This window comes from Rana temporaria, chromosome 8, assembly GCF_905171775.1.
Source record: "Rana temporaria chromosome 8, aRanTem1.1, whole genome shotgun sequence".
Lineage (NCBI taxonomy): Eukaryota > Metazoa > Chordata > Amphibia > Anura > Ranidae > Rana > Rana temporaria.
In genome coordinates, this window is record NC_053496.1 from 160,576,557 (window position 1) to 160,602,459 (window position 25,903).

The 25,903-nt window shown below is 44.5% G+C and overlaps 1 protein-coding gene across 1 annotated transcript in view; it reads left to right on the top strand.

Moving 5' to 3' along the window:
• Positions 1–6,693, top strand: part of LOC120909291 (membrane-spanning 4-domains subfamily A member 8-like) — a 44,156-nt gene extending 37,463 nt beyond the window's left edge. Inside the window, exon 7 of the mRNA XM_040321036.1 lies at positions 6,227–6,693. Coding sequence (XP_040176970.1) covers positions 6,227–6,325 — 99 coding nt within the window. The 3' untranslated portion in view covers positions 6,326–6,693. The remainder of the gene's footprint in view (positions 1–6,226) is intronic.
• Positions 6,694–25,903: the final 19,210 nt, after the last annotated feature.

The following is a 25,903-nucleotide window of genomic DNA, read 5'->3' on the forward strand; positions in this document are numbered from 1 at the left end:
GCATTATTATTATTATTTTTTTATATTTTTTTATATGTCTTATATACTTAGTTGTAGGTAGATTTGTAGGTAGATTTGTATTTATTTTTAATTATACTCTTTATTTAAAAAAAACTCTCAGCTATATAGAGCCAATGAGAAGCATAAATATACCACTGGTCAGCAAATGAATATAAAGCAAACAGGATGTACCAGACTGAAATCTGTAAAAAAATACCCAATTTCCATGAAACTACCAAGTATAGGAGAGAATTTCAGAAACAGTGACCTACAAATAAGTGACCTGTGTCAAGATATATAAACAGGTGTCCTTGTATAGCAAGCAGTCCATCAAAGGCCAGAAAGGTACTTAAAAAACAAAACACAAGAGTTTTGCAATGAATTATCTGATTTTTTCATCAACAAAATCGGAAAAATTTGTGAAACAATTCAGCAAAAGAAAATCGCCTGCCCCACCACCACCGATCAAAAAGAGAATAATACAAACGCTCCTCAACTAACAACATTTACATTAGAGCCAATCTCCATCGATACCACAAAAAACATAATCGGAACCCTTTGGGATAGTACATCCCCCAATGACATCATTCCCACAAAGCTGTTGAAAGAATGTGCCGATATTTTGGCACCCGCAATTATGCACCTGATAAACCAATCATTCATAGAAGGTGAGGTCCCGACCTCCTTAAAGCAAGGCATAATAAAACCCCTTCTAAAAAAAAACAACCTAGACCCAAAAGACCCAAACAACCGCCGACCGATAACCTCCCTCAACATCTTTTCCAAGGTAATGGAAAAAGCAGTTGTACAACAGTTACAACACCACTTAGACACCCAGAAACTTCTGGATCCACTACAATCGGGTTTCTGCCCAAGTCACGGGACGGAAACAGCGCTTCTCAAAATATGGGATGATGCTCTCGAAGCAGCAGATGACGGAGAATCTTATCTCCTGATACTGCTGGACCTCAGTGCTGCCTTTGACACAGTAGACCACAAACTGCTGTTAAACCGCCTTACAGAGGTAGCTGGAGTTGCAGACTCGGAGCTACCCTGGTTTTCCTAATTTCTGGAAAAATTTTCCCAGATAGTGAAACTAGGACCTTTCACATCTGAATCTCGTACCGTGGCTTGCAGAGTCCCCCAGGGGTCACCCTTATCGCCCATACTCTTCAACATTTACCTCCGCCCTCTCTTAAAAATGATTAGTAATCAAGGTTTTCTCTATCATTTTTACGCGGACGACACACAACTTTATTTTCGTATCAGCGGAAAAAAGAACCAACACCTCGTATTAGAACAATGCCATAGTCAGATAGACAACTGGATGACGGATAGCCACCTCAAACTCAATAGAGCAAAAACAAAACTCCTTTTACTCCATGCAAACAGGAAAGGACTGGCCAGGACTACCTGGACACCACCACCCATTCTGGGACAAACCATCACCGCAAGCACCAAAGTCAAAAGTCTTGGAGTCATTTTTGACTCAGACATGACAATGGATGCACAAATAGGATCAGTAGTTAGCGGTGATATTCCCAATTTTTTTTGTCACAAGATATTAGCATTCTAGCACATCAGTTTATTCAGTACCAAAATATATTAAGGTTAATTTTAGTGCCCCAAAGCAATACAGTATAAGGCCAATTGTTTTGGTGAAATATAAAAGAGAAGGTTGTGCAGAAAAACTGATACCCAATTTTCCTCATTGGACATGCCTGTGAAACAGTAACCAAGTTTTATGACCTTTTAAAGTTTTTAAAGCTTCGCCTATGGAAAAGTTTGGGTACCAGTTTAGATTTAACCAGGAATAATGGCCCTAGAATTATTGCTCTGACTTACTTCGCTCTGCATGTCAACGCGTAACATGTAGTACACTTAAGATTTTTGTACATAGGGACCCCTCTCATGGTGGTTGGGTGCGGGGGGGGGAGTAATAAATGCTTGCGTATACCTTTAATCACTGAAAATGGTAACAGTACAATATAGCACTTCTAGCCACCTGGTTCCACCAACAGATATCTCTTCATCAATACCTCTATGTGGTCATATTGTCCAGTGGGCTGTCCATGGCTGTCATCTTTTCTGCAGCTTCATCTGCATCCAATTTCTTATTTTAGTTAGCCATTGGATGGCTTCTGATGTAAAACTTACACAAGCGCTCTGGAGTTACATTATCTTGTAACCAGCCTCCATTCTTGACATTTCTAAGACCGAGAGTGCACATTGCTTGATTTTCTGCCAAAATATTACAGCACAAGCACAAAGGGCCAGATTCACAAAGTAGATGCGCCCACTTAACTCGAGATGCGCGGCGTAATTGAAAAATGTGCCGCGCGTATCTTTGCGCCGTATCCTCAAAACGAGATACGCCTGAAATCCATTTTTTTCCGTCCTACCTAAAAAAATTACACCGGCGCTTCTTCGAGCGCAAAATACGCTAGACACACCGCTGTTTTGATAGGCAAAGATGCAAATGAGGGAGATAAGGCGATCCACAAAATTAAGTGTGTGCGGCGTAGATTACGCCCTGTGCGCTTCTGCTAGTTTCATGGTGTAAAATTACACTTTATAAAAGGTGCCCTAATTTTACACCAGCCGTGTAAAGGTCAGCTAAAGCAACACCATTAAGGAAGAGCTGAGCACACACACTTGCAGGACAACAATCTGTATGCCAACATGCCAGGGGCATCCATGCTCATAACTATACTAGTGACTTTAGTAACCGAGGGTACCCCCTCTTCTGAGGGAACAGCAGTCAGGAGACGCCTCGCAGAATGCATCTTTGCACAGTAAACACACACATTAATCATGGCACAATGAGAATGCATGTATGCACACCCACTGTGATCCCTAGCACAGACACATCACATGCACATCTAATTGGATTAGATCCAAGTACCCCCAATGGTACTTGGGAGCAGTAACGCCACGCCACGGCTCCAATTATGTCACTGTGCATTCATACACTATTCACATGGACCTGGGATCACTTCTCCCTGGTCCTGGGGATCCCTACTCCACCAAAACTGAGGATGACACCCTTATTTAATCAGGAATGCCACCCCCACATTCATACATCATTCACACACATAAAACAAATCATAAGTACAGTATAATAAAAAAAATAATAAAACAAAAAAAAAAGTACCCCAAAAGTTAACGGCGGCGGCGTAAGCTACGCCTGGGCCGCCCACGGGCACGGCCACGGCCAACCAGGGGAGACTCCTGGGGGGTGAGCAGGGGAAGGAGGAGACTCATGGGGGGGTGAGCAGGGGAAGGAGGAGCCTCCCCTGGTGACTGTCCTCCTGCTGGCCTGCCCTCCAAGGCCACTGCAGTTCTGTTCAAACTGATTGTGAGGACAGCCGTATTGGCCTGGACAGCCCGGGTGTTGTCCTGGACAGCCTGGGTCAGGGCACTCACCTCCTGGGCCACGCCTGTTGTGGCGGTCTGCAGGTCACACAAGCATGTGATGACCGCCAAGGAGTTTGTGGCCACATCAGTGAGTGACTCCTTAATTAAGCCCAGGCTGTCCTCCATCTGGGTCAGAGTCTGTTTGATCTGACCCAGATGGCGGGTCTGCCGGGCATTGTCCCTCTGCAGACTGGCCGGCAGATGCTCGGCCACCCCCCTGGTCTCATGGGTCGCCATCCTGCCTGCAGCTGAGTCTTGTGGCCTGGGAGGAGGGGAGAGAGAGACCCTTGTGGGTGGAGGCCTGTTGGGGGAGGAGTGGGAGGGGCTACCCCTGATGGAGGCCTGACTGCTGCCAGCCACAGGGGTAGCCTCAGGGGGAACCACATCCGTAGCCAAAAGGATTTCCCTGGCAATCTCCATATCTTCATACTCAGCCTCCCCCCCTCATCCTCCCCCCCCTCAACCTCCTCATGAGGGGAGGTGTGGCCACTCCCCTCCCCTGGGGACTCCTGCCATTCTTGGGGCTCCTCAGCAGCCTCTTGTCCTGGGGATGGTGCAGCCTGGCCTGGTGGCCCAGCAACCTCCTGGCCATCTGTGTAGGACACAAAACATACACAGGTTGGAGGATCCACACACTTGGCACATCTTCCCTTCCCCCACCCACACATGCTATTTACCAGATAGAAAAACCCAAAAATTACCTGTCCTCACAGATGAATCAGATTGAAAGCCAGGCAGGCCCACCACCTGCTGTGGGTGGAAACACCGGGCCACTCCCCATTCCTCCTCAGTCAGCCTGACGGAGCAGGGTGGGCCTCCTCCAGTGCCCGTGGCATGGGCATTTATTTTGGCCATCTTGTCCCGGACCAGGCTCTTAAGATCGTTGATCTTCTTTTGAATCCCACTGGGGGTCCTCATCTCCCCCCCCCCCGCCGCATTGATCTGATCTGTGATTTTTTGATTTATCTCCTTCTTCCTGGCCAGGGGGGTGTTCCGGCTCTCAGGGCCATGCAAATAACGCCCATATCGGGTGATGGCCCGAGCAAGTATCTGCTTCTCTGTGCTAGAAAAATTTAACTTCCTGCGCTTCGGTGCCATAACACCCACCACTCAGCACCAACAAAAAACAAACACACACAGATACTCACACAACAAACAAACACAAATACTCACACAACAAACAAACACAAAAAATAAACACAACAAACAAACACAAATACTCACAGAAGAAACACACACAAAAATCAAACCACACAAGCAGACAGCTAATACAAATTCAAAAACAATCAGAAAAAACACACAGAAAATACACTTAGAAAAAATACACAGCTACTACACTCTACTACTCCTCCAAAACTTGTATCTACCACTAAACTCACCAACACACACCAACAGACGACAGAGCAGAAGCAACTTGCTCTAGGAAAGGGGAACACAGGGATGTACTTTTGCAAGGGAAGTGTGTTTGTCTGGGGCTATTTATACACAGGGCGATTCTCAAACTAAGTACGCTTGGCCTTTTACCTATCTCACTGATTGCGCCGAGCCAAGTTCTGAGCATGCCCAGTGAGGTGCAGATTCGTGCGCGCATGAGCAGTACGGCCGGCCCTTCATTTGCATGGGGTCACGGCTCATTGCAATGGAGCACGCCCACTTCCTTCCCACTTGCAATAACCCCGCCTTACGCCTCGGGATTTAAGTTACGCTTGCGCAATTTTGGATGCAAATGCGCTGTGGATACGGCACTTACGACACAAAATTTAGGCGCCGTAACTTAAAGCGGGGGTTCACCCTATTAAAATTTTTTTTTTTTTTTATTATACCATTACATTCGGCATCGTAGCGCGAGCTACAGTATGCCGGTCTTACATTTTTTATCCCCGTACTCACTGTGCTATGGATCATTGAAGATTCCGGGGAATGGGCGTTCCTATAGTGAGAGAAGGTGATTGACGGCCGGCCCTGGCACGTCACGCTCCTCCGGAAATAGCCGAAATAGGCTTGGCTCTTCACGGCGCCTGCGCATAGCCTGTGCGCAGGCGCCGTGAAGAGCCGAGACCTACTCCGGCTGTCTTCGGGGAGCGTGACGTGCCAGAGCCGGCCGTCAATCATCCTCCCTCTCCATAGGCACGCCCATTCCCCGCGGGAGTCGGAAACTTCAATGATCGATAGCACAGTGAGTACGGGGATTAAAAATTTAAGACCGGCATACCGTAGCTCGCGCTACGATGCCGAATGTAATGGTATAATGATGTTAAGGAGGGTGAACCACCGCTTTAAATGACATACGTTTTGAGTAACTTAATTTTCGACGCTGTTTGTGAATCTGGCCCAAAGTCTCTTCTACAAAAAAAAAAAACTCTACCTCTTAGCATTTGTTTTCTTTAGTTTCTAAATAGCTTTTTAATTTATAGTAAATTAAAATATTGATAAGTATATTTCTTATTAATGTTTATGGATGGAATATGAAACAAGTTGACATGAGATTCAAAAGTAAGTCTTGTAAAAGTGCTATACAAGTATATTTACTGGGTGAATTTGGCACAAAAACTGAAAACAAAAGTCATATTGTTACCCTATTGACCAACTGGATTTAATCTTTTATTCTTTGGGGAAAAATGAAAAGAAAATAATCTGACTGGTATTACCATCAACATTGCTGATACTGATGACTAGGGGGGGAGAATTTGCTTTAAACACTGATGGCTATTTCTATGCTGCACCAACTCTGCAATACAACTCTATGTGCTTGTTACATCTATACATCTAATATATTTTCATTTTTATTATATATAATTTTTCCCCCCAGGTAATTGTGTTACAGAACGGTGCTCAAGTTTTGCAACCACCTGCAGCTCCTGGATCTTATTCTACCTACCTTCAACAACCACCCCCTTACATGACATAAAACATAAAGTGGGATGGGTGGTGGACCAACAGCATAATAGAGTCCCTCATCTTAAAGAGACATGACTTTCTTTTAATCTTTTGTTTCACTACCCCTTCTCCCTCATATCAGATTAGTAATTTATTTAAATGTTGCCTATTTGTAAAGTTTGTAAAGGAAATAAGTTACTGTGGACTTGCAGCACTAAGAAAATACTGGCAAAACCAAAATTCAAATACTGAAAATAGAATTAAAAAAGATAATAATCTTTTTTTATAATGACCGTTATGTGGTAAAATCTCTTATAGCTAGAGAAGAAATGTATGTCTATATTGCATTTACTTTTTAACATTTGCATTTAATAAAAACAATCATTTGTTTTATCTTAATGTGTTATGTCTTGTTATGAATGTCTCTTTTTGGCAGGGGTGTCCAAACTTTTTTCAAAGAGGGCCAGATTTGATAAAGTGAACATGCTTGAGGGTCGACCATTTTGCCTGACATTCTTTAAACCATTCTTTAAACCGACGCAGCGCAGAGAGGCAAGCACTGGATTCACAAAGCCAGTGCTGCCAAATCTGCGCTGGGTTTCCTATGCGTAAATCGTAAGTGGAAGTGGGCGTGACCCCATGCAAATGATGGGCCGAGCGCCATAAAGATACGAATAACTAACGGCGCATGCGCCGTCCCATGGACGCATCCCACTGCGCATGCTCAGAATCATGTCGGAACTACTCCCTAAGATACGACGGATCACTGCCTACGACGTGAACATAACCTACGCCTAGTCATATTCACGTACAACGTAAACGACATAAGATACGACAGCTTGTGTTCCCTGGTCCATACCTTTGCATGGGTTGCGCCTCCTATATGGGGAATAACTTTACGCTGGACGTACGACTTACGCAAACCGCTTATATTATGCGCCGGGCGCAAGTACGTTCGTGAATCGACGTATCTCCCTCATTTCCATATTTGAATAGGAAATCAATGGGAGCGCCACTTGCGTCCAGCGTAAATATGCGCCCACGATACGCCGGCGTAGGCAAGTTACGTCGGTCGGATGAAGCCTATTTTTAGGCGTATCTCGGTTTGTGAGCACGGCGCATAGATACGACGGCGCATATTTGCACTTATGCGGCGTATCTCGAGATAAGTCGGCGTAAGTGCTTTGTGAATCCATGCCCTTAACTTTAAAAAGGAAGTTTCAGGAAGAAATCTTACATTTTAAATAAAGAACTGTGAAGTAAAATTAGGGTCAGTGCTCATCTGCAGCCTCAAAAGTGCCATGAATGCAGCACTCACCATATTTCCATGAATGCAGCACCCACTCCATTGCCATGAATGCAGCACCCACTCCATTGTCATGAATGCAGCATCCACCGTATTGCAATGAATGCAGCACCCAATGTATTGCCATAAATACAGTACCCACCGTATTGCCATGAATGCAGTACCCACTCCATTGCCATGAATGCAGCACCCACCGTATTGCCATGAATGCAGCACCCACCGTATTGCCATGAATGCAGCACCCACCGTATTGCCATGAATGCAGCACCCACCGTATTGCCATGAATGCAGACTCACCATTGCCGTCAGTGCCACCTGATTCATGTCCATTTGCAGCTCCGAGGAGACAGTGAGGGGGCGGGACGAGCACCGACAGACATACAGGAGAAACTCCTGTTTTGTCGGCTGCCTCTTTAATTGAAAGTCCCGCCTCCTATGATAGACAGAACAGTTGTCCAATGGCAGCACAGAAAATGGGACTTCCTTTTACACAGCACGCCATGTAAACAGGAAATACTCTTGTATCCTGTACGACACTCTCCTACAAGGCAGCCAGCCTTTATATATTTTGTGGCCCCCGGAGCTCGGGGATTCATTGGGGGCAACAAAAGATATATATTTCAAAATTACCAGGCGGGCCGTCCGAAACTGGAACGCGGGCCACACTTTGGACATGCCTGCTTTATGGTGTCAATGGCTAGGAGAGGGAGGAGTTTTTGCTGTAGTATTCACACCCCTTCCACAGACATTCCTCACTCTCCAGTATCCACATCCTGTTGAATTCACATTCCTCACTGTACAGTGTCCACATTCCCTCCACAGACATTCCTCACTCTACTGTGTCCACATCCCCTTCCAAAGGCATTCCTTCCTCACAGTCAGTCACCTTCATATATTCCTCCATGAACCATTCTTCAGCAGACAAACTGCCTTATGTTAGGACTCACCGCTTTACTGTGAAGTATCCCACAATCCTTTCAGATATATTCCTTGCTCTGCATTGTTCCCAATCCCTCCATGTGTGTGTGCGTGTGACTGTGCTGGACCAGTGTGTGATCTGGGCTGTATTTCCCTTCAAGGAAGTTTGTGACTGACTGATGAAGGTGTTATGTTGATGTAGCACTACCTTCGTAGGAGTTGCTGATGTCCGGGTCCCCACTGCTGCACAGCCAGTAACATAGCATTTCCTTCATTCACTCCAACACAGAAAATCAGTCATAGGCTTGTTTTTTTTTTTTTGCGAATGAAAACTTGGATTTGGTAGGGAGTTATGAGATTCCCAAAAACATGCAAAACACAGAACAAGCTTCCTCCTTATTTACAAAAACTTGGTTCCTATGTACAGCACCTGCTGCTCACTTTTGGTGGAACTAACAGTATATCGATAATTCAGCAAAGGCCCATTACAGGCAGGAATTCTCAGTCCCTCTGACACAGTAGCACAAATGGAGTGACCAGCATAACACATCTCTTTCTGCTTTTCTGTGGCCACTGATCCCAGTTCCACTTGCTTGCAGAATGCTAGCCCACCTGGCTGACCTTCTTCTCAGTCTTCCTGACACGCATGGAGACTCCCCAGGGCAAGGTTGGATGAAGACTTGGCACACCACTCTCTTCAAGAGAGCACTGCTTCAGCTGGCAGGTTCTTCCCTTGTCTGCCCCTGCACTGCGCTGATCTACTTACTGTCTCTCCTTGCTCTCTCCTCTGCCTCTCTGGCTTAAGTTCCCCCAACTGCCTTCTGTGGTGGGATCCTCCCAGGCCAGCCCCACAAGCTCCAGCCCAATGTAAATTCCACCCCAGATAAGGTGGTCTCTCAAGGGCCACCAACAGCCTCCCTCAGCACTGCTTCTCCATCTTCCACCCAAACTCCCTGCTGGCATGGGCCATGTCTATTTAAGGGTTTTCTCAGTCACGTACCAGGCCCATTTCTGTTGATTGGCTGAGGACCCATAAAGGTTCATGGATGGTAATGTGGAGGTGGCTTCAATTGATGGGCACAGTGAGGCTGCAATTGATGGTGTTTTTTTCAGAATTTTTCAGTTTGTTTGCGCCATTGTTTGATGCCATGGAGGTCTCCTGCAGATCTGTCACTATATCGGCTTGCTAGTACCTCGTATGAGGAAGCCAATACATGCTGATAAGTAGTGTTGAGCAGAATACGCCATATTCGATTTTGCGATATATCTCGAATATATAGTCGAATATTCGAGATATATTCGCTAAATTCGAATATTCGTGATATTTTATCGAAATGAAATGATTGCGAATTTTCGCTATTGCGAATGCGAAAATAATTGCGAAATTTCGATAACTGCGGTAGGAGCACTCTGATTGGCTCAGAATATTCTTGATATTTTTTCGAAATTTCGCAAAATGCGAATGCGATATTTACTGTGCAATTTCGACAAATGCTGTAGGAGCACTCTGATTGGCTCAGAATATTCTTGATATTTTACAATACAAAATAATTGCAAATATTCGGCAAATGCGGAAGGAGCACTCTGATTGGCTCAGAATATTCTTGATATTTTACAATACAAAATAATTGCGAATATTCGGCAAATGCGGAAGGAGCACTCTGATTGGCTCAGAATATTCTTGATATTTTACAATAGAAAATAAAAAGTGTTTTGCATTGGTGGTGATTCTTTACTCTATCCATCTGTCACAGCCGTTTGTCAATCAAACACCTTGAAGATTGAACACGTTCATGCTGCATGCTTTGGACTTTTTTTCACTTCACATATCAAAGACATTTTTATGAAAGATTATTTTTCTATTATTGGGACTATATTTCTTTATATATTTGTTTCACTGTGTATTTCACAAGTTATTTGCGCTTGCTTATTTTATAATTTGCCCACATGTCTTGTCACTAGACATATTTTTTATTCTTGTAGAGCGACTCCATTTTCTGTCTTGTATTAATTTATGTTGTATAACATTTTTGAGTTGCTGCTGTATTCTCCCCTTTTTTTAACCACTAGAGTACCGGGCCATCGTCAAATGACGGCTCCACGGTTACTCTGAAAATTCAACAGGACGTCATTTGACATCCTGTATTCTTGCGGCCACTGGGGGGCGCGCGAGCGCGCCGGCGGCAGCGCGCGCGCGCCCGGCGCGTCCCCGAGATGCCGATGCGCATGCCTGGCGGTCGCGATGTCCGCCAGGCACTCGGGATCGGCGGCTACAGGGACAAGACGTGGAGCTCTGTGTGTAAACACAGAGCTCCACGTCCTGTCAGGGGAGAGAGGAGACCGATCTGTGTCCCTTGTACATAGGGACATAGATCGGTCACCTCCCCCAGTCACCCCCCTTCCCCCACAGTTAGAACACAATTTAGGTATACATATTAACCCCTCCCTCACCCCCTAGTGTTAACCCCTTGAATGCCAGTCACATTTATACAGTAATTAGTGCATATTTATCGCATTAATCGCTGTATAAATGTGAATGGCGCCAAAAACGTGTCAAAAGTGTCCGATGTGTTCGCCGCAATGTCACGGTGACAGTAAAAAAAATCGCAAATCGCCGCCAATACTAGTAAAAAAATTAATAAAATAAAAATGCCATAAATCTATCAGCTATTTTGTAAACGCTATAACTTTTGCGCAAACCAATCAATATATGATCATTGCGATTTTTTTTAACAAAAATATGTAGAAGAATACATATCGGCCTAAACTGAGGAAAAAAAACGTTTTTTTTTAAAAAAAAATGTGATATTTATTAAATAAAAAAGTAAAAAATAGTGTTTTTTTTTTAAATTGTCACTCTTCTTTTGTTTATAGCGCAAAAAATAAAAACCGCAGAGGTGATCAAATACCACCAAAAGAAAGCTCTATTTGTGGGAACAAAATGATAAAAAAATTGTTTGGGTACAGTGTAGCACGACCGCGCAATTGTCATTCAAAATGCGACAGTGCTGAAAGCTGAAAATTGGCTTGGGCAGGAAGGGGCGTAAGTGCCCAGTATGGAAGTGGTTAAGTTATGCGCAATTTTTTCCTTCTTACAAAAAAAAATAATATCAAACATACAAATATTCATAACAGAAACATACACAAAGCCCCCCCTCCTACCACAGTTATCGAAAATTCGCAATCATTTTCGCATTCGCATTAGCGAAAAATCGCAATTTTTTTTTTTTTAATTCGGCAACATAAAAGGATCGCCTCAGCTTAGCTACTCGGCCCAGGGTCTCTAATCATACCAGCAATGCTTTTAGACGTCGATAGGATGTGATCTGTTTTAAAAATAAAAATGAAAAAATGTGAATATTCGGAATAGCGAATATTCACCGCGAAATTCGAAATATATCGCGAATACTCGAATATGCCATATTCGAGCCGAATATTCGCAATACGAATATTCGTGAGCAACACTACTGATAAGAAGAATGAATGAACTACTGTACCTCAGTGCGCAAAGCCCCGTGGAAGTTAATAGAAAACTACAAGCTGAAGGCAAAGGCTGCTGGACTTTGAGTAATGCGGCCAGGTGGGCGGAAGCCCCTGCAAGCTGTCACAGAGGGGGCGTGGGAGGAGTGGGGGCCAATGCATTCATAACATGCTTAATGTTGCGCCCCGAATATGGGTTTAACATGTAACATGTTATGAAAGGTGAACTTATCCTTTATTTTTACCCTTTGAAACCTCATTAAAAGAACTAATCCCCACTGAATGGTATTTAAAAAAAAAAATCCATTGTTTTTTTTTTTCCATTCATTCGTAGCAGTGCCCACCTACCCATGCCATTTGCCAAAAGCTTGCAAATCGACCTTAAGAAAAGGCCATAAAAATGACAAGATTTGGGTTTATTAGACTTCACTGGATTTTGGGCTGTATGGTCAGAGTTTGTGGATTTTTTTTCTAGTGTCCAGCAGACCAAATGTTCTTTCTTTTTTCTTTTAACACTGGTTAAAATGAAAAAAAGTTCTATAAAAACAGAAAAACAATATATATATTTTCCATTCTTTTATTTTTTTTCCTCTGCTCATTTTTAGTTGATGCAATGTTTAATTGCCCTTTGCACAGTGTGTTACCTTTATACAGCCATTTTTATTTCAGTTAAGGTTGACCTAGAATCAGATTTTTTATTTATTAGGTGTATACAGTATATGCTTAGTATTGTGCAAGTTTTACATTTGTAGGCATTTATTACCTCTCATAGAGAACACAGCGTGTCTCTTTGTTTAGCCTCACCCAGTCAGCATCTACTTCCTGTTCAGAGCTGCTGGCTCAAAAATGTATAATAATAGATGTCATGTCCCACATGTCTTGATGGAGTCCTGTGCAGCTGGGAAATCCTGCACATATTTTGGTGTGAATTTATGACACCAAAAAATGGAATTACCGCAAAAATCTTTTTATTTATTTTTGATCACTTTTATTCCTATTACAAGGAATGTAAACATCCCTTCTAATAGGAATCCCTTGTTTCAGGTTCTCTTTATGGAGAGATGCGGGGTCAATAAGACCCCGCATCTCTCCTCCAGGCTGGAAAGCATGAGATCAGGAAAAAAAAAATCACTGATCTCATGCTTTCAGCCGCGATTGCGGCTTTGTTTACTTCCGGGTAACCGGGCGTGACGTTATAATGTCGCGCCTGGGACTCTGACGGTCATAGAGATGAACGGTGACCATGTGGTCACCGGAAATCTCTATCCTCCCCCACCTATAAGAACAATCAAGCGGTGGAACCGCCACTTTGATCATTCTTATGGTGCGCAGAATCGCCGCCTGAAAAGAAGGATATATGAATGATGCCTGCCGCCGATATTGTGTCAATCTCGCCTCTGTTAGTTGTGAGATTGACACCCGGGATCCCCGTTGTAGGAGCCAGCGTCGAGCTATGTTGCTCCTCCCGCTCGCCGCCCCCCCAATGGATTCCTATGGATGTGCGCCATCTCGTGGGGGCGGCGAGAAGCACATCCTTGCATTGCCAGTTCGCACTGGAAACACAAAATTGGCGGCACCTACTGTAGCTGCAGGCATCAATAAGATATCCCCCCTAAATTCCAGGACGTCATATGATGTCCTACGGTAGGGAAGTGGTTAAGGACTCTTGGGTGTAAGCCATCTGGTCCTGGTGATTTATTTATGTTACGTTTTTCAAGTCTATTTCTGACACTAGTTTCTGTAGCCATGAGGGTACATTCTGTGATGCGCTAACATTATAGTCTTGGTAACTATATCCCCCCCTTTTCCTTTGTGAAATCTGTGAAGAATGCATTTAAAACCTTTTGCCTTCTCCTTGTCTTTTGTAACCAAATTCCCTTTGTAGCCTCTTATGTAAGGTGACCAGATTTTTAAAATGAAATCCGGGGACATATTTTTTCTTTACTAGTAATGGCAGCAATCAGCACTCTCTGCCCGTCGTCCGCCTCACAGCCTCTCAAGTCTTAGGCCCCATACACACGGGAGGATTTATCCGCGGATAGGGTCCAGCGGACCGTTTCCACGGATAAATCCTCTCGAGGATTTCAGCAGATTTTAATGCGATGGAGTGTACTCACCATCGCATTGAAATCCGCGCCGAAATCCTCTGGCGATGACGGGTCGCGCCGTGATTATGACGCGGCGACGTGCGCGACGCTGTCATATAAGGAATTCCACGCATGCGTCGAATCATTACGACGCATGCGGGGGATCCCTTCGGACGGATGGATCCGGTGAGTCTATACAGACCAGCGGATCCATCCGTTGGGATGGATTCCAGCAGATAGATTTGTTTGGCATGTCAGCAAATATTCGATCTGCTGGAATCCATCCCAGGGGATAAATATCCGCGGAAACAGATCCGCTGGAGTGTACACACCATAGGATCTATCCGCTGAAACCCATTTGCTGGGATTTTTCAGCGGATGGATTCTATCGTGTGTACGGGGCCTTAATCTCCAGGCCCCGGCTACTACTGGATGGGGAGCGGAGGAAGATCACTCCACCATGAAAGGCAAGGAGATAGGCAGGTGGCTGGCCGGGATTTGAGCCAAGGTAGAAGAACATACGAGCGGAACTGAAGAAATATTCCCTCTGCTCCGACCAGCACATGATCATCAGAAAGGGGCACAGATAATGGGAAAAATACAACCCCCCTATGCTAGTAGGCACGGCGGAGCGGGGGGAGGTGTAATTCAATTTTTTTTATTTTAATTCTGCACTGACTGTCTTTGAAATTGCCCCTGCCCCCTATTAGATCCAATCTGGGGACAAAACTGGGTACAGACTTGGTCCGGGGACAGTGTCCTCAATCAGGGGACTGTCCCCTGAAACTGGGGATGTCTGGTCACCTTACTCTTATGGGGCCAATATGCTCTCTCCTCAGATTCTTACTGTTAATACTGTATATTTAAAAAATGTATTAGGATTTATTTATTTTTTACTCTTATTCACTATGTGACTTTCATGGTCTATTTTTGCAAACGTGATTGCGCTCTTACATTTCATATTATATTTTTTGAAGGCCTTCTTTTTCTCTTTTATATGCATTTTTATGTTAAAGTTTAGCCACCCAGGTTTAATCTTAGCTCTTTTATATTTATTACCCATTGGAATGCATTGTATAATACCTTTATTTAACCACTTACGGACCGCTCGCTGCATGAATACATCGGCCGTTTGAAGGGGAATATCGTTGTTATGGTAGCAGCTAGCTACCATAACACCAGTATCCTCTTCTTTAGCGGGCGTTCCACTACATACGCTGCAAGATCACTTTTATTGGCAGTGGGAGAGGGGGCCTCCCCTCCCGCCACTCTCTGGTGCCCTCCGCCGCTTACCGGAGCCATCGGAGGCGATGGGATACTGTCCCTGCTTGTGTATGGAGACAAGTGAGGGGAAGATGGCCCCCATCCGTCTCCATATCACTGCAGGGCGGAAACAACGTCAAAAAGTCATCACTTCTGCCCATAGCTCTTAAAGGGAAATTGTTTTCATTTATTTTTTAGAATTACATCATTTTTTTAATGTTATTGTATTTTAGTCTAAATATGAGATCTGAGCTCTTTTTGACCCCAGATTTCATATTTAAGAGGACCAGTCATGCTTTTTTTCTATTACAAGGGATGTTTACATTCCTTGTAATAGGAATAAAAGTGACCCAAAAAATGTTTAAAAAAAAAGTGTCAAAATAAAGAAAATTAATTAAAATAAATAAGAAAATCTTGCGCACAAAAGCAAACGCATACGTGAGCAGCGCCTGCATATGAAAACAATGTATAAACCACACATGTGAGGTATCGCCGTGATCGTTAGAGAGAGAGAGAGCAATACTTCTAGCACTAGACCTTCTCTGTAACTCAAAACAGGCAACCTGTAGATTTGTTTAAAAGTTGTCTATGGAGATTTTTAAGGGTAAAAGTTTGTCGCCATTCCACAATCGGGCGCAACATGTTGGGTATCAATTTACTCGGTGTAACATTTACTTTCACAATATAAAAAAACATTGGGATAACTTTACTGTTGTCTTATTTTTTAATTCAAAAAGGCCGCTGCCTCTCTAGTGTGGCTCAAGGTGCAGGTAGTTTTTCTGAGCATATAACAACAAAACCTGGGGAATGCCCAGGGAAAAAACAGGCCTCCTTACCAACCAGCCTGCAGAACAACCAATTAACCTGTCTAACAGTATGCGTTAAAAACAGGGGTTTTGTCCGCACGCATTTGCAAACGCATGCGTGAGCCACAGAGCCGGGCCAAGGCACCCTGTAATCTGTGGTCCTAACACTAAACAATGAGCGTCCCCACAGTGGAGGCACATGCATTCTAATGGATAGATGGGGGCAGGTAGACTGAAGGGGAGCCACCCCTCCTTAAAGGTACAGGAGCACACCAAACACCCAGCATATAGCACAATGGCTGCAAAGGTGTTGGTGCACTGCTGGACCAATATAAGCACCACAGGTGAAAAATAAATGTGTCCACCGCCACCCATCTATAGCTGGCAATCACAGTAAGTGGCATTGGAAGGCTAAAGCAGATAACAACAAAACCTGGGGAATGCCCAGGGAAAAACCAAGCCTCCTTACCGACCAGCCTGCAGAACAACCAATTAACCTGTATGCGTTAAAATGAGGAGCTAAATTGAAGAAAACAACCTCCAGGTTTTTTTTTTAGGACGCTCAACCTTCCACTAACATTGTCCCAATGTGTATCATGACAGTTGGGTCCTCCCCAGGCCCACCCTAAAATCTGTTAATTTGGTACGCAGTATGCCCGGTTATCAACACATAGTTAGGGAAATCTGTCACAAAGACCGTGATTACCAATCTATCCTTCTAATTCTTGAATACCCTACCTCCAGAATCTATCTTTCCTTACCCTTAGCCTTGCCCATGTCCTCACTGGAGGATTTTTTCCCCTGGCAGCTAGGGGAGTCCCTCTGCTCCAGTAATGCCGTTCCTTGACTGGTTTCCCCAACATCACGCAACAGGGTGTACTTATTGTGATGTGCCAGTTCAGGACTGGCCTCCCTATAGCTTTTCCCTTTACCCCGCTTAGCTGTCACCCAACTTCTTTTCTTTTGTACCTGCACACGTGTATCTACGCCCGCCTCTAAGCTGGCCCCTGCTAGCACCTGACGGGTACATTCCAAACTTGCTTTCAGGTTGACGATGCTTTGCAGTTTTGCCAGCTGATTCTCTAGATTCAAGACCTGGGCTTCCAAGGAAGAAACTATGTGTATTTGCCCTTGAATGGATGCCCATTAATTTATTGGGGATAATCTTAGAAGATTAGGAATTAAACTCTGCCCAATTTACTGTTAAACTCCCTTCCTGAATTTATTCTATTCCTAAATTACACAGCCCTCTCTGTGTCCTCTCCTCTTGATCCCTGATCACATGGTCCGCTGGCATCCTTTCCTTGTCTCAGTTCTTCCTGTTACTTTCAGCACTCAGATCACGGAGGGTCCATGGGATCTCCTGATCCGCCGTCGTATCTGTGAGAGCCGACGGTCGAATCTGTGAGATCCCACGGTCGGAGCTATGCGACTGATTCATAAGAATCAGTTCCGCATAGATCTCCCTTAGATCCGACTGGTGTAAGTGACTTACACCAGTCAAATCTTAGGCTGTAATCTCCCGCCGGCTGCTAGGTGTCGTCGCTTTTTTTAAACGTTGCATATGCAAATGAGGAGAACCGCCGATTCACGTCCGTACGCCCGCCCGTCGCTCTTTTTCAACGTCGTTTGCATTCGGCTTTTTCCGGCGGATAGCTACCCCTGCTAATATGAGTGGTAGCTAATGTTAAGTATGGCCGACGTTCCCGCACCAAGTTTTAAATTTGTTACGTTGTTTGCGTAAGTGCGTCGGGAATACAGATGGCCGTAAGTAACCTAGCCACCAAGAACAATGACGTCCTAGCGACGTCATTTGGAGCATGCGCACTGGGCTTTTTCGCCGACGGCGCATGCGCAGTTAAATCGGCGCGGGAACGCGCCTGATTTAAATTGTACACTCCCCTTAGCCGCGGAATTTGCATTCCGCCGGGGGGAGTTAGGATCTGACGGTGCAATTTGCGAGGTAAGTGCTTTATGAATAATGCACCGGCGGATCGTAAAACAGGTAGATCTGGCGGATCTAAAGATCCGCTGATCTACATGAATCTGGCCCAAAGTGTTTTCTATACAGGGTAATCTTCTTCCTTCCTGATACTGGGCTTACAGAGCGCTTACCTTAGCCCAACAGGGCAGTAGCTCAGAGTGGTGTATCGTAGTCCTCTCCCAAACAACGTGTCAGCTTGTATGGGTGTTTGTTGTGAACCAGGCTGGTCTTCAAGAAAATGGATGCCTCCAAACGTCCACAGGTTGTCCACAGGTCCAATCCAGGAAAGAAAGTAAAGATTCCCAAAATCGTGAAGCACGTTAAGCCAAAATATTTATTTAAAAAAGGCTTACAAAAAGCAAACAAACGATTTAAAACAGCAATCCTAGGTCTGGTGTAGCTGTAGCATGGACGGATGTCACTTCCGGTCACATGGGTACCTAATTCCTGTTTCTTGCTTATATGTCATTGGATCCTATAAGCACCTTCTCTCATTCACCAGTATTTGAACTTTATTGTTACACCAGCATCTTATCAGCACTGTGCACACTTGTGCATAATAGATAGGATTGCTCATCCAGCACTTTTTCAGTTTGTGATTCATTATTTATTTTGTCACATTCCTTAATTCATTGTCACTATTTTGATTCGCTGATATTTATGTTCTGATCATACAGCACCTTTATTATTATATATATATATATTTTTATATATATTTACATATATTTATTCACAAGTTTTTTTACTCTCTTATTAATTTCAGTACTTTATTTTATTTATTTGCTCTCATCACTTCCCTCCTATTTATTTTCTACACAGTGAGCATATACTTGTTCACTATTATTAGCTTATTAGTTTACTCATCCTAATCACTTTGACCAGCGCACAAAGATCACAATCTATTCACCAATCTTGTGGCTGTGCTGCGGCTATAGAGAGAAATCTCCTAAGCTGATTTATGCATTCAAACCTTTTGGAGTATCCCATTCGCCGTTGTCCTTCAATTCAAGTTTTCAGCAATAAACTTCAAAAATAGAATTTTCTAGTCTGTTCTATGAGCTGGAGTGAGTGAACGTTTGCTGTGTGCCTGGCTGCCTCTGCGCTGTATACGAGAGAAAACAAAAATCCAGCGCCCCCTCAGGGGGTAGCGATATATAGAATACAGTAAATTTAAAAAACTTCCTTTGATCACACCGGCATTTCTTTTTACAGGATGTCTATTTACACACAGCAAATCCCATTTAGCTAAAACAATAAAATTAATATAGAGTCAATCAGCAGCCCCCATGGGGGTACCGCTACATACATATACATTTCATATATAACAAGTCAACCCAACATCTTAATACAAGAAATGTTACTACATGTAGTCATTTCATGATCCAAAATTCCCTTGTTGGTTCGGGATATCAAAAAATTCAACATGTTTCTTGGGTCAGTGCCCACTTACTCAGGACAAACACTGAAAGCTGTTCAACTTCAAATACAATAGGAAGGCTTCAGCTCCGTCCCTCCCTTCTTACACGTTTCACCCATCATGGGCTTAATTGTAGAGGTGGGAGTAGGGATGTTTTTATGCATCATCAGCCCATTGAGTACGAAAAGAAAATAAGACTCAACTAATCATGATGCATAAAATCGTGAGACACATACCCACTCCCATGTCTAAGATTGGGTGAAATGCATTTGAGGGTTGTGGTTTTGAAGGGGACAGAGCTGAAGCCTTCATGTCATATTTGAAATCGAGCAGCTTTTGGTGTGTGCTCTCCTTCATCCAGTCCATGTTAGTATTATCTCCAGTGGCGGTTCGTCCATAGAGGGCGCCTGAGCGCCGCCCCCTCTGGCTCTCGCAAAGCCACTGAAATACATAGATTCATGCACCATCCGCCCGCTATTCAGATGGCCGGATGGTGAGCGCCGGCCACCTGAATAACAGCAGCTGGTTGGTTGTGTGGAAGTGCCTATCAGACCCAGCGGCTCTGATAGGCTTTTTGAGTACAGCCCTTGGGCTGTTGTCGGCTTCCGAATGCTAAGGGATGTACCGGCAGTGCGTTTCTTGGATAAGACTGACAGGCGTCTCAGCCAATCAGGTTCACTGGTTCTGGTTACCGATAACCTGATTGGCTGAAGTGTCATCGAGGGCGGGAGAAGACATCGAGGGACGTGGAAGGAGGATGGCTGACCCACAGAAAGGTAAGTGCTGGGAGGGGCATTTTACAGGGCACAGTGGCTCAATGGGCACAGTGGCATCAATGGGCACAGTGACGACAATTAAAGGGCACAGTAGAATCAATGGGCACAGTGGCATCAATGGGCACAGTGGTGACAATTAAAGGGCACAGTGGTGACAATTGGCACAGTGGTGACAATTAAAGGGCACAGTGGTGACAATTAAAGGGAACAGTGGCGACAATTGGCACAGTGGCAACAATTGATGGGCACAGTGGCTGCGTTTGATGGCATGGCACAGTGGTGACAATTGATGGCACAGTGGCTGTGTTTGATGGCATGGCACAGTGACTGCGTTTGATGGCATGGCACAGTGGTGACAATTGATGGCACAGTGGCTGCGTTTGATGGCATGGCACAGTGGCTGCGTTTGATGGCATGGCACAGTGGTGGCTGCATTTGATGGCATGGCACAGGGGTGACAATTGATGGCACAGTGGCTGCGTTTGATGGCATGGCATGCGCCCCCATCCCAAAAATTTTGAGCACCAGCCGCCACTGATTATCTCCTGAACATAGATAACCCGATAGTCACACTTGTACACTTTAAAAACAGGACAGAATTTCCAATCATCCAGTATGTTAACCTCAGAGGAGGGGCCTCATCATCCAGCCAACCAGAGGGTAAAACAGACCATAACTAGCCTTGTGTAACACCCAGAGTGTTGAATAAATATTATACTATAATAATTTATACTTGAATTATAATATACTGTATATACTCAGGGCCAAGGGGTGGGCAGGAGGACTAGTTGCCCTGGGCACTGTAGTATCATGCAAGGTGGGGGGTACCAAAGGTAAATGGGGTGGAATTTGTGTTGGAAGGGAGATTTTGGGGGGTGGCAGTGGGTAAGTATTGTTCTAGAAGGGGGAAGTTACATAGTCAGGTTGAAAAGACACAAGTCCATCTAGCTCAAACAATAACAAATATTTTGGGGGGGGCCTGGGTGCTAAGGGTGGTGATTTAGGGGGATTAGTGTTGGGAGGGGGAATGGGGGGAGAAGATTTGTGCTAGGAGGAAGAATTTGGGCGGATTTGTGTTGGGAGGGAGGGTTTGAAGAGGGGGAGAAGATATATGTACTAGGAGGGGAAATTTGAGGGGTAGAGGATTTGTGCTAGGAGGGGTGAATTTTTGTTGGAGCGGGGCATTTGAGCGGGGGAGATTTTGGGATTGGGGGGCAAAGATTTGTGCTGAGGGGGGAGGGAATTTCAGCAGGAGGGGGTATTTTATGCTTGGAGGGGGAGCATGCAGATTAGTGCTCTGTGTTTTTGTGGGGGATATTTTTTTTTGCAGTGCAGTTTGACTTGTTCACCCTGGGCTCTAGATGACCTTGTCGCGGAACTCTACAGTATATACTCTTTAAGTCTGTCATAACCACCAAGCCGATTAATGAATTTTATCTAACGCATGCTTGAGGGGTCACTGACAAAATAAGCCTTCAGCCTGCAGAAAGTGAAAAAGAAAAAAAACTTTAATTTTTTATTTTTTTAAATTATAGGCTGACAAATGTTCAACATCTATTAAACATAAAATGTACCTAATAAAATATTTAGTATAGTATTTAGGTATGCAAATTACAACGTACAGTAGGTTTAAGGTTTTTGCCAAGTTAACCAACACAACTGACGCTGTTAAATTTTGCCTGGGCATCTAAGGTAAACGTCTACTTTCACGACATAGAAACTAGTCAACATTTTTTATATTTGAATATGAAAAGAATGGGATTTTTTTTGCCGTGTTTCACTCAGTTTAAGCTGTCACATAGAAACCAGCCTGTGGTGTCTGTGATGTAAACCACAATCACTGTCTCTTCTGCCAACAGAATCATTTACCGGTAATTGATACACCAACACAGAATTACGGCTATTCAACTGGAACCAAGTCTAGCTCTTTTGTGATCGGGGGTCATTAAAGCCTTGATGCCCTGACCAAATAGCACTATACAGTATGTTGGTAAGATTGATATTAACGCTGTTACTAATTTAGCTATGCTGTAGCCATACAGACCTTTGTTCTATAAAAAGAATAAAGGAAACCCCAGCAGCTGTTCAAAGATGTCTCCCTAGACATCTACAAGATGTATATAATATGATAACCAAGAACAGTGCTATTATATGCGAAGCAAAAATATATATGTTAAACCAAATATACAGTATATGGTTTAACGTATGTTTGCTTCACAATTAATATACATCTGTTACTCATTTTCTTACCTAAATATGAAGGACAGTCCAGGTGCTATTGTAAGGAGATAATCAAAGGCAGCAAGTAAACTTTTTGTCCCTGAAGTCAATGGCCCAGATTCAGCATAGCTTGCGCTATATTTGCGGGGGAGCAGGGCAACGAATTTGCCCTGCGCCCCCGCAAATATTTTGCGCTGCCCTAGATTCACGGAGCAGTAGCTCCGTGAACTGCGAGGGCGCGCCGGCAAATTTGCCCGGCGTAAGCGCGCGCAAGATAAATGATCCCGCCGGGGGCGGGAATCATTTAAATTAGGCGCGCTCCCATGCCGAGCGTACAGCGCATGCTCCGTCAGGAAACTTTCCCGACGTGCATTGCGTCAAATGACGTCGCAAGGACGTCATTTGCTTCAAAGTGAACGTGAATGGCGTCCAGCGCCATTCACGAATCACTTACGCAAACGCTGTGAAATTCAAATTTCACGGCGCGGGAAGGCCGGCTATACTTTAGCATTGGCTGCCCCTACTATTAGAAGGGGCAACCTTGCGCTAAAGTTGCCGTACGGAAACTCCGTACCTGGCTTGCGCGGGGCCCGCGCAAGCTTGTGAATCAGTGGTAGTATGCAATATGCATACTACACGCTGATCACAATGGGAGCGCCCCCTAGCGGCAAGCACAAGAATGCAGCCTAAAATCTGCGAGGCATAAGTGCCTTATGCCGCGCAGATTTTAGGCTGCAGTCGGTGTAACGAGGTTCCTGAATCAGGAGCACTCGTTACACCGGAGAAAGTAAGCAATTGCGCCGTGTAACTTATGGTTACACGGGCGCAATTGCTTCTTGAATCTGGGCCAATGTGTTGAAAGTAGAAAAAAGGGCATTACCGACCAGTCAGAGTGCCCATGCTGTTGCATGTCAATGGCCAAAAGCACCTACAATGGGCATGTGAGCATCAGAACTGGACAACGGAGAAATGGAAGAAGGTGGCCTGGTCCGATTAATCACATTTTCTTTTACATCATGTGGATGGCCGGGTGCATGTACAGTATATTGCTTAACTGGGGAAGAGATGACACCAGGGTGCAGTATAGAAAGGCGCCAAGCTGGGGGAGACAGTATGATGCTTTGGACAATGTTCTGCTGGGAAACCTTGAGTTCTGCCATTCATGTCGATGTTACTTTGACATGTACCGCCTACCTAAATATTGTTGCTAACCAAGTACACTCCTTCATGGAAATGGTATTCCCCGATGGCAGTGGCCTCTTTCAGCAGGATAATGCACCCTGCCACACTGCAAAAATGGTTCAAGAATGGTTTGAGGAACAAAACAAGTTTGATGTGTTGACTTGGCCTCTTAATTCTCTCAATACAATTGAGCATCTGTGGGATGTGCCCAAAAAAACAAGTCCAATCCATGAATGCCCCACCTCCCAACTTACAGGACTTAAAGGATCTTCTACTGGTGGCTTGGTGCCAGATACCACAGTATAACTTCAGAGATCTAGTGGTGTCTATGCCTCGATGGGTCAGGGCTTGTTTTGGCAGCAAAAAGGGGGCTCACTCAATAATAGGTGTGTGGTCATAAAGTTATGGCTGACTGGTGTATAAGACTTTTATTTGAAACACTGTTTAATAAATCTCCTTCTCGTAGTTTTTATAATATATTTATTGTTGGTTATTTAACACTTAACACCACATGTTTAAAGATAATTAAAGTGATGTTAAAGGCGTAGGATGCTAGTTTTTGTCTCCCTCTGTAGCCAAGGCTGTAGTGATTGTTTGTTCTGGTCTGTTGAGGATTTCACAGACTAGGAGTTTGATTAAAGAATAAAATAAATACTGCGCTTTCCTAAAGTATCTGTAGTGGGCAGCCAACACAACAAAAGGATAATTGTAGCAAAATAAATAAACAAAAGTGCAGCGCCTATTTCAGGAACTCCTAACGATAAGGGGGTGGATTCAGGTAGGGGAGCGCACTACTACGGAGGCGCAGCGTACCGTTTTTACGCTACGCCTCCGTAAATTACTTGAGCTACGCTTCATTCACGAAGCATTTGCTCCGTAATTTGCGGGGGCGTTGCGTAAAAGTGGCCGGCGTAAGCGCGCGTAATTTAAATGATCTCATAGGGGGCGTGGATCATTTAAATTAGACGCGTTCCCGCGCCGAACGTAGTGCGCATGCTCCGTCGGGAAACTTTCCCGACGTGCATTGCGGTAAATGACGTCGCAAGGACGTCATTTGCTTTGACGGGAACGTAAATGGCGTCCAGCGCCATTCACGATCCACTTACGCAAACGACGCAAATTTAGAAAAACGCGAGGCGGGAACGACGTCCATACTTAGCATTGGCTGCGCCTCCTAATAGCAGGAGCAGCCTTACAACGGAAGCGCCGTACGCAAACGATGTAAAACTCGAACGCCGGGCGCGCGTACATTTGTAAAACGGCGTGAGTATGCAATTTGCATACTCTACGCTGACCACTACGGGAACGCCACCTAGCGGCCAGCGTCAGAATGCAGCCTAAGATACGACGGCATAAGAGCCTTATGCCAGTCATATCTTAGGCTACAGTCGGCGTATCGAGCTTTCTAAATACAGAAAGTCGATACGCCGGCGCTACTTAGCAATTACGCTGCGTATCTATGGATACGCAGGCGTAATTGCTACCTGAATCTACCCCAAGAGTTCTAAGTTGTAAAAATAAAGTGAATTCCACAGTTCACAAAGTGAAGAATATCCAAGTGATAAGAATGATCCCTGTAGAATCGGCATGGAAGGTTTTCCTTCAAGAAAGTGATCCCTCCAGAAACAAAAAATCAAATGGAATACCCTTACCGGATAAGGTGGACCCAATCTACACCATACGGCGGTGTGTCATACATGCATGGAAAGCCGATTGCTCAATCTGGTCGCTGCTGCTGGAAAGCTCCACACTTCTGCTAGGCTGATAATCTCTTCAACAAAAGACTGAATGAATCGGCTTCCAGGTGACTCACTCCGCTACAATTCCAAATCAAGGAAAAAGGGGGACAAAAACTCAGCTATCATTGGACCCAATGGGCTCCAAGCATGAGGGAAAAGAAGGAAAAACAAGGAGAACGACTCCTCATAGTGTAAAAAAGTTTAAAAATGTATTCATAAAACTTCAAAAAATCCAAACACTGAATCAAAAATTTTAAAATTAAGGGCCTGATCCTCAAAAGGGATACGCCGGCGTATCTACTGATACGCCGTCGTATCCCTGTTTCTATCTTTGGAACTGATCCACAGAATCAGTTTCACATAGATAGGCAGAAGATCCGACATGTGTAAGGGACTTACACTGTCGGATCATAGGATGCAGTACCGCAGCC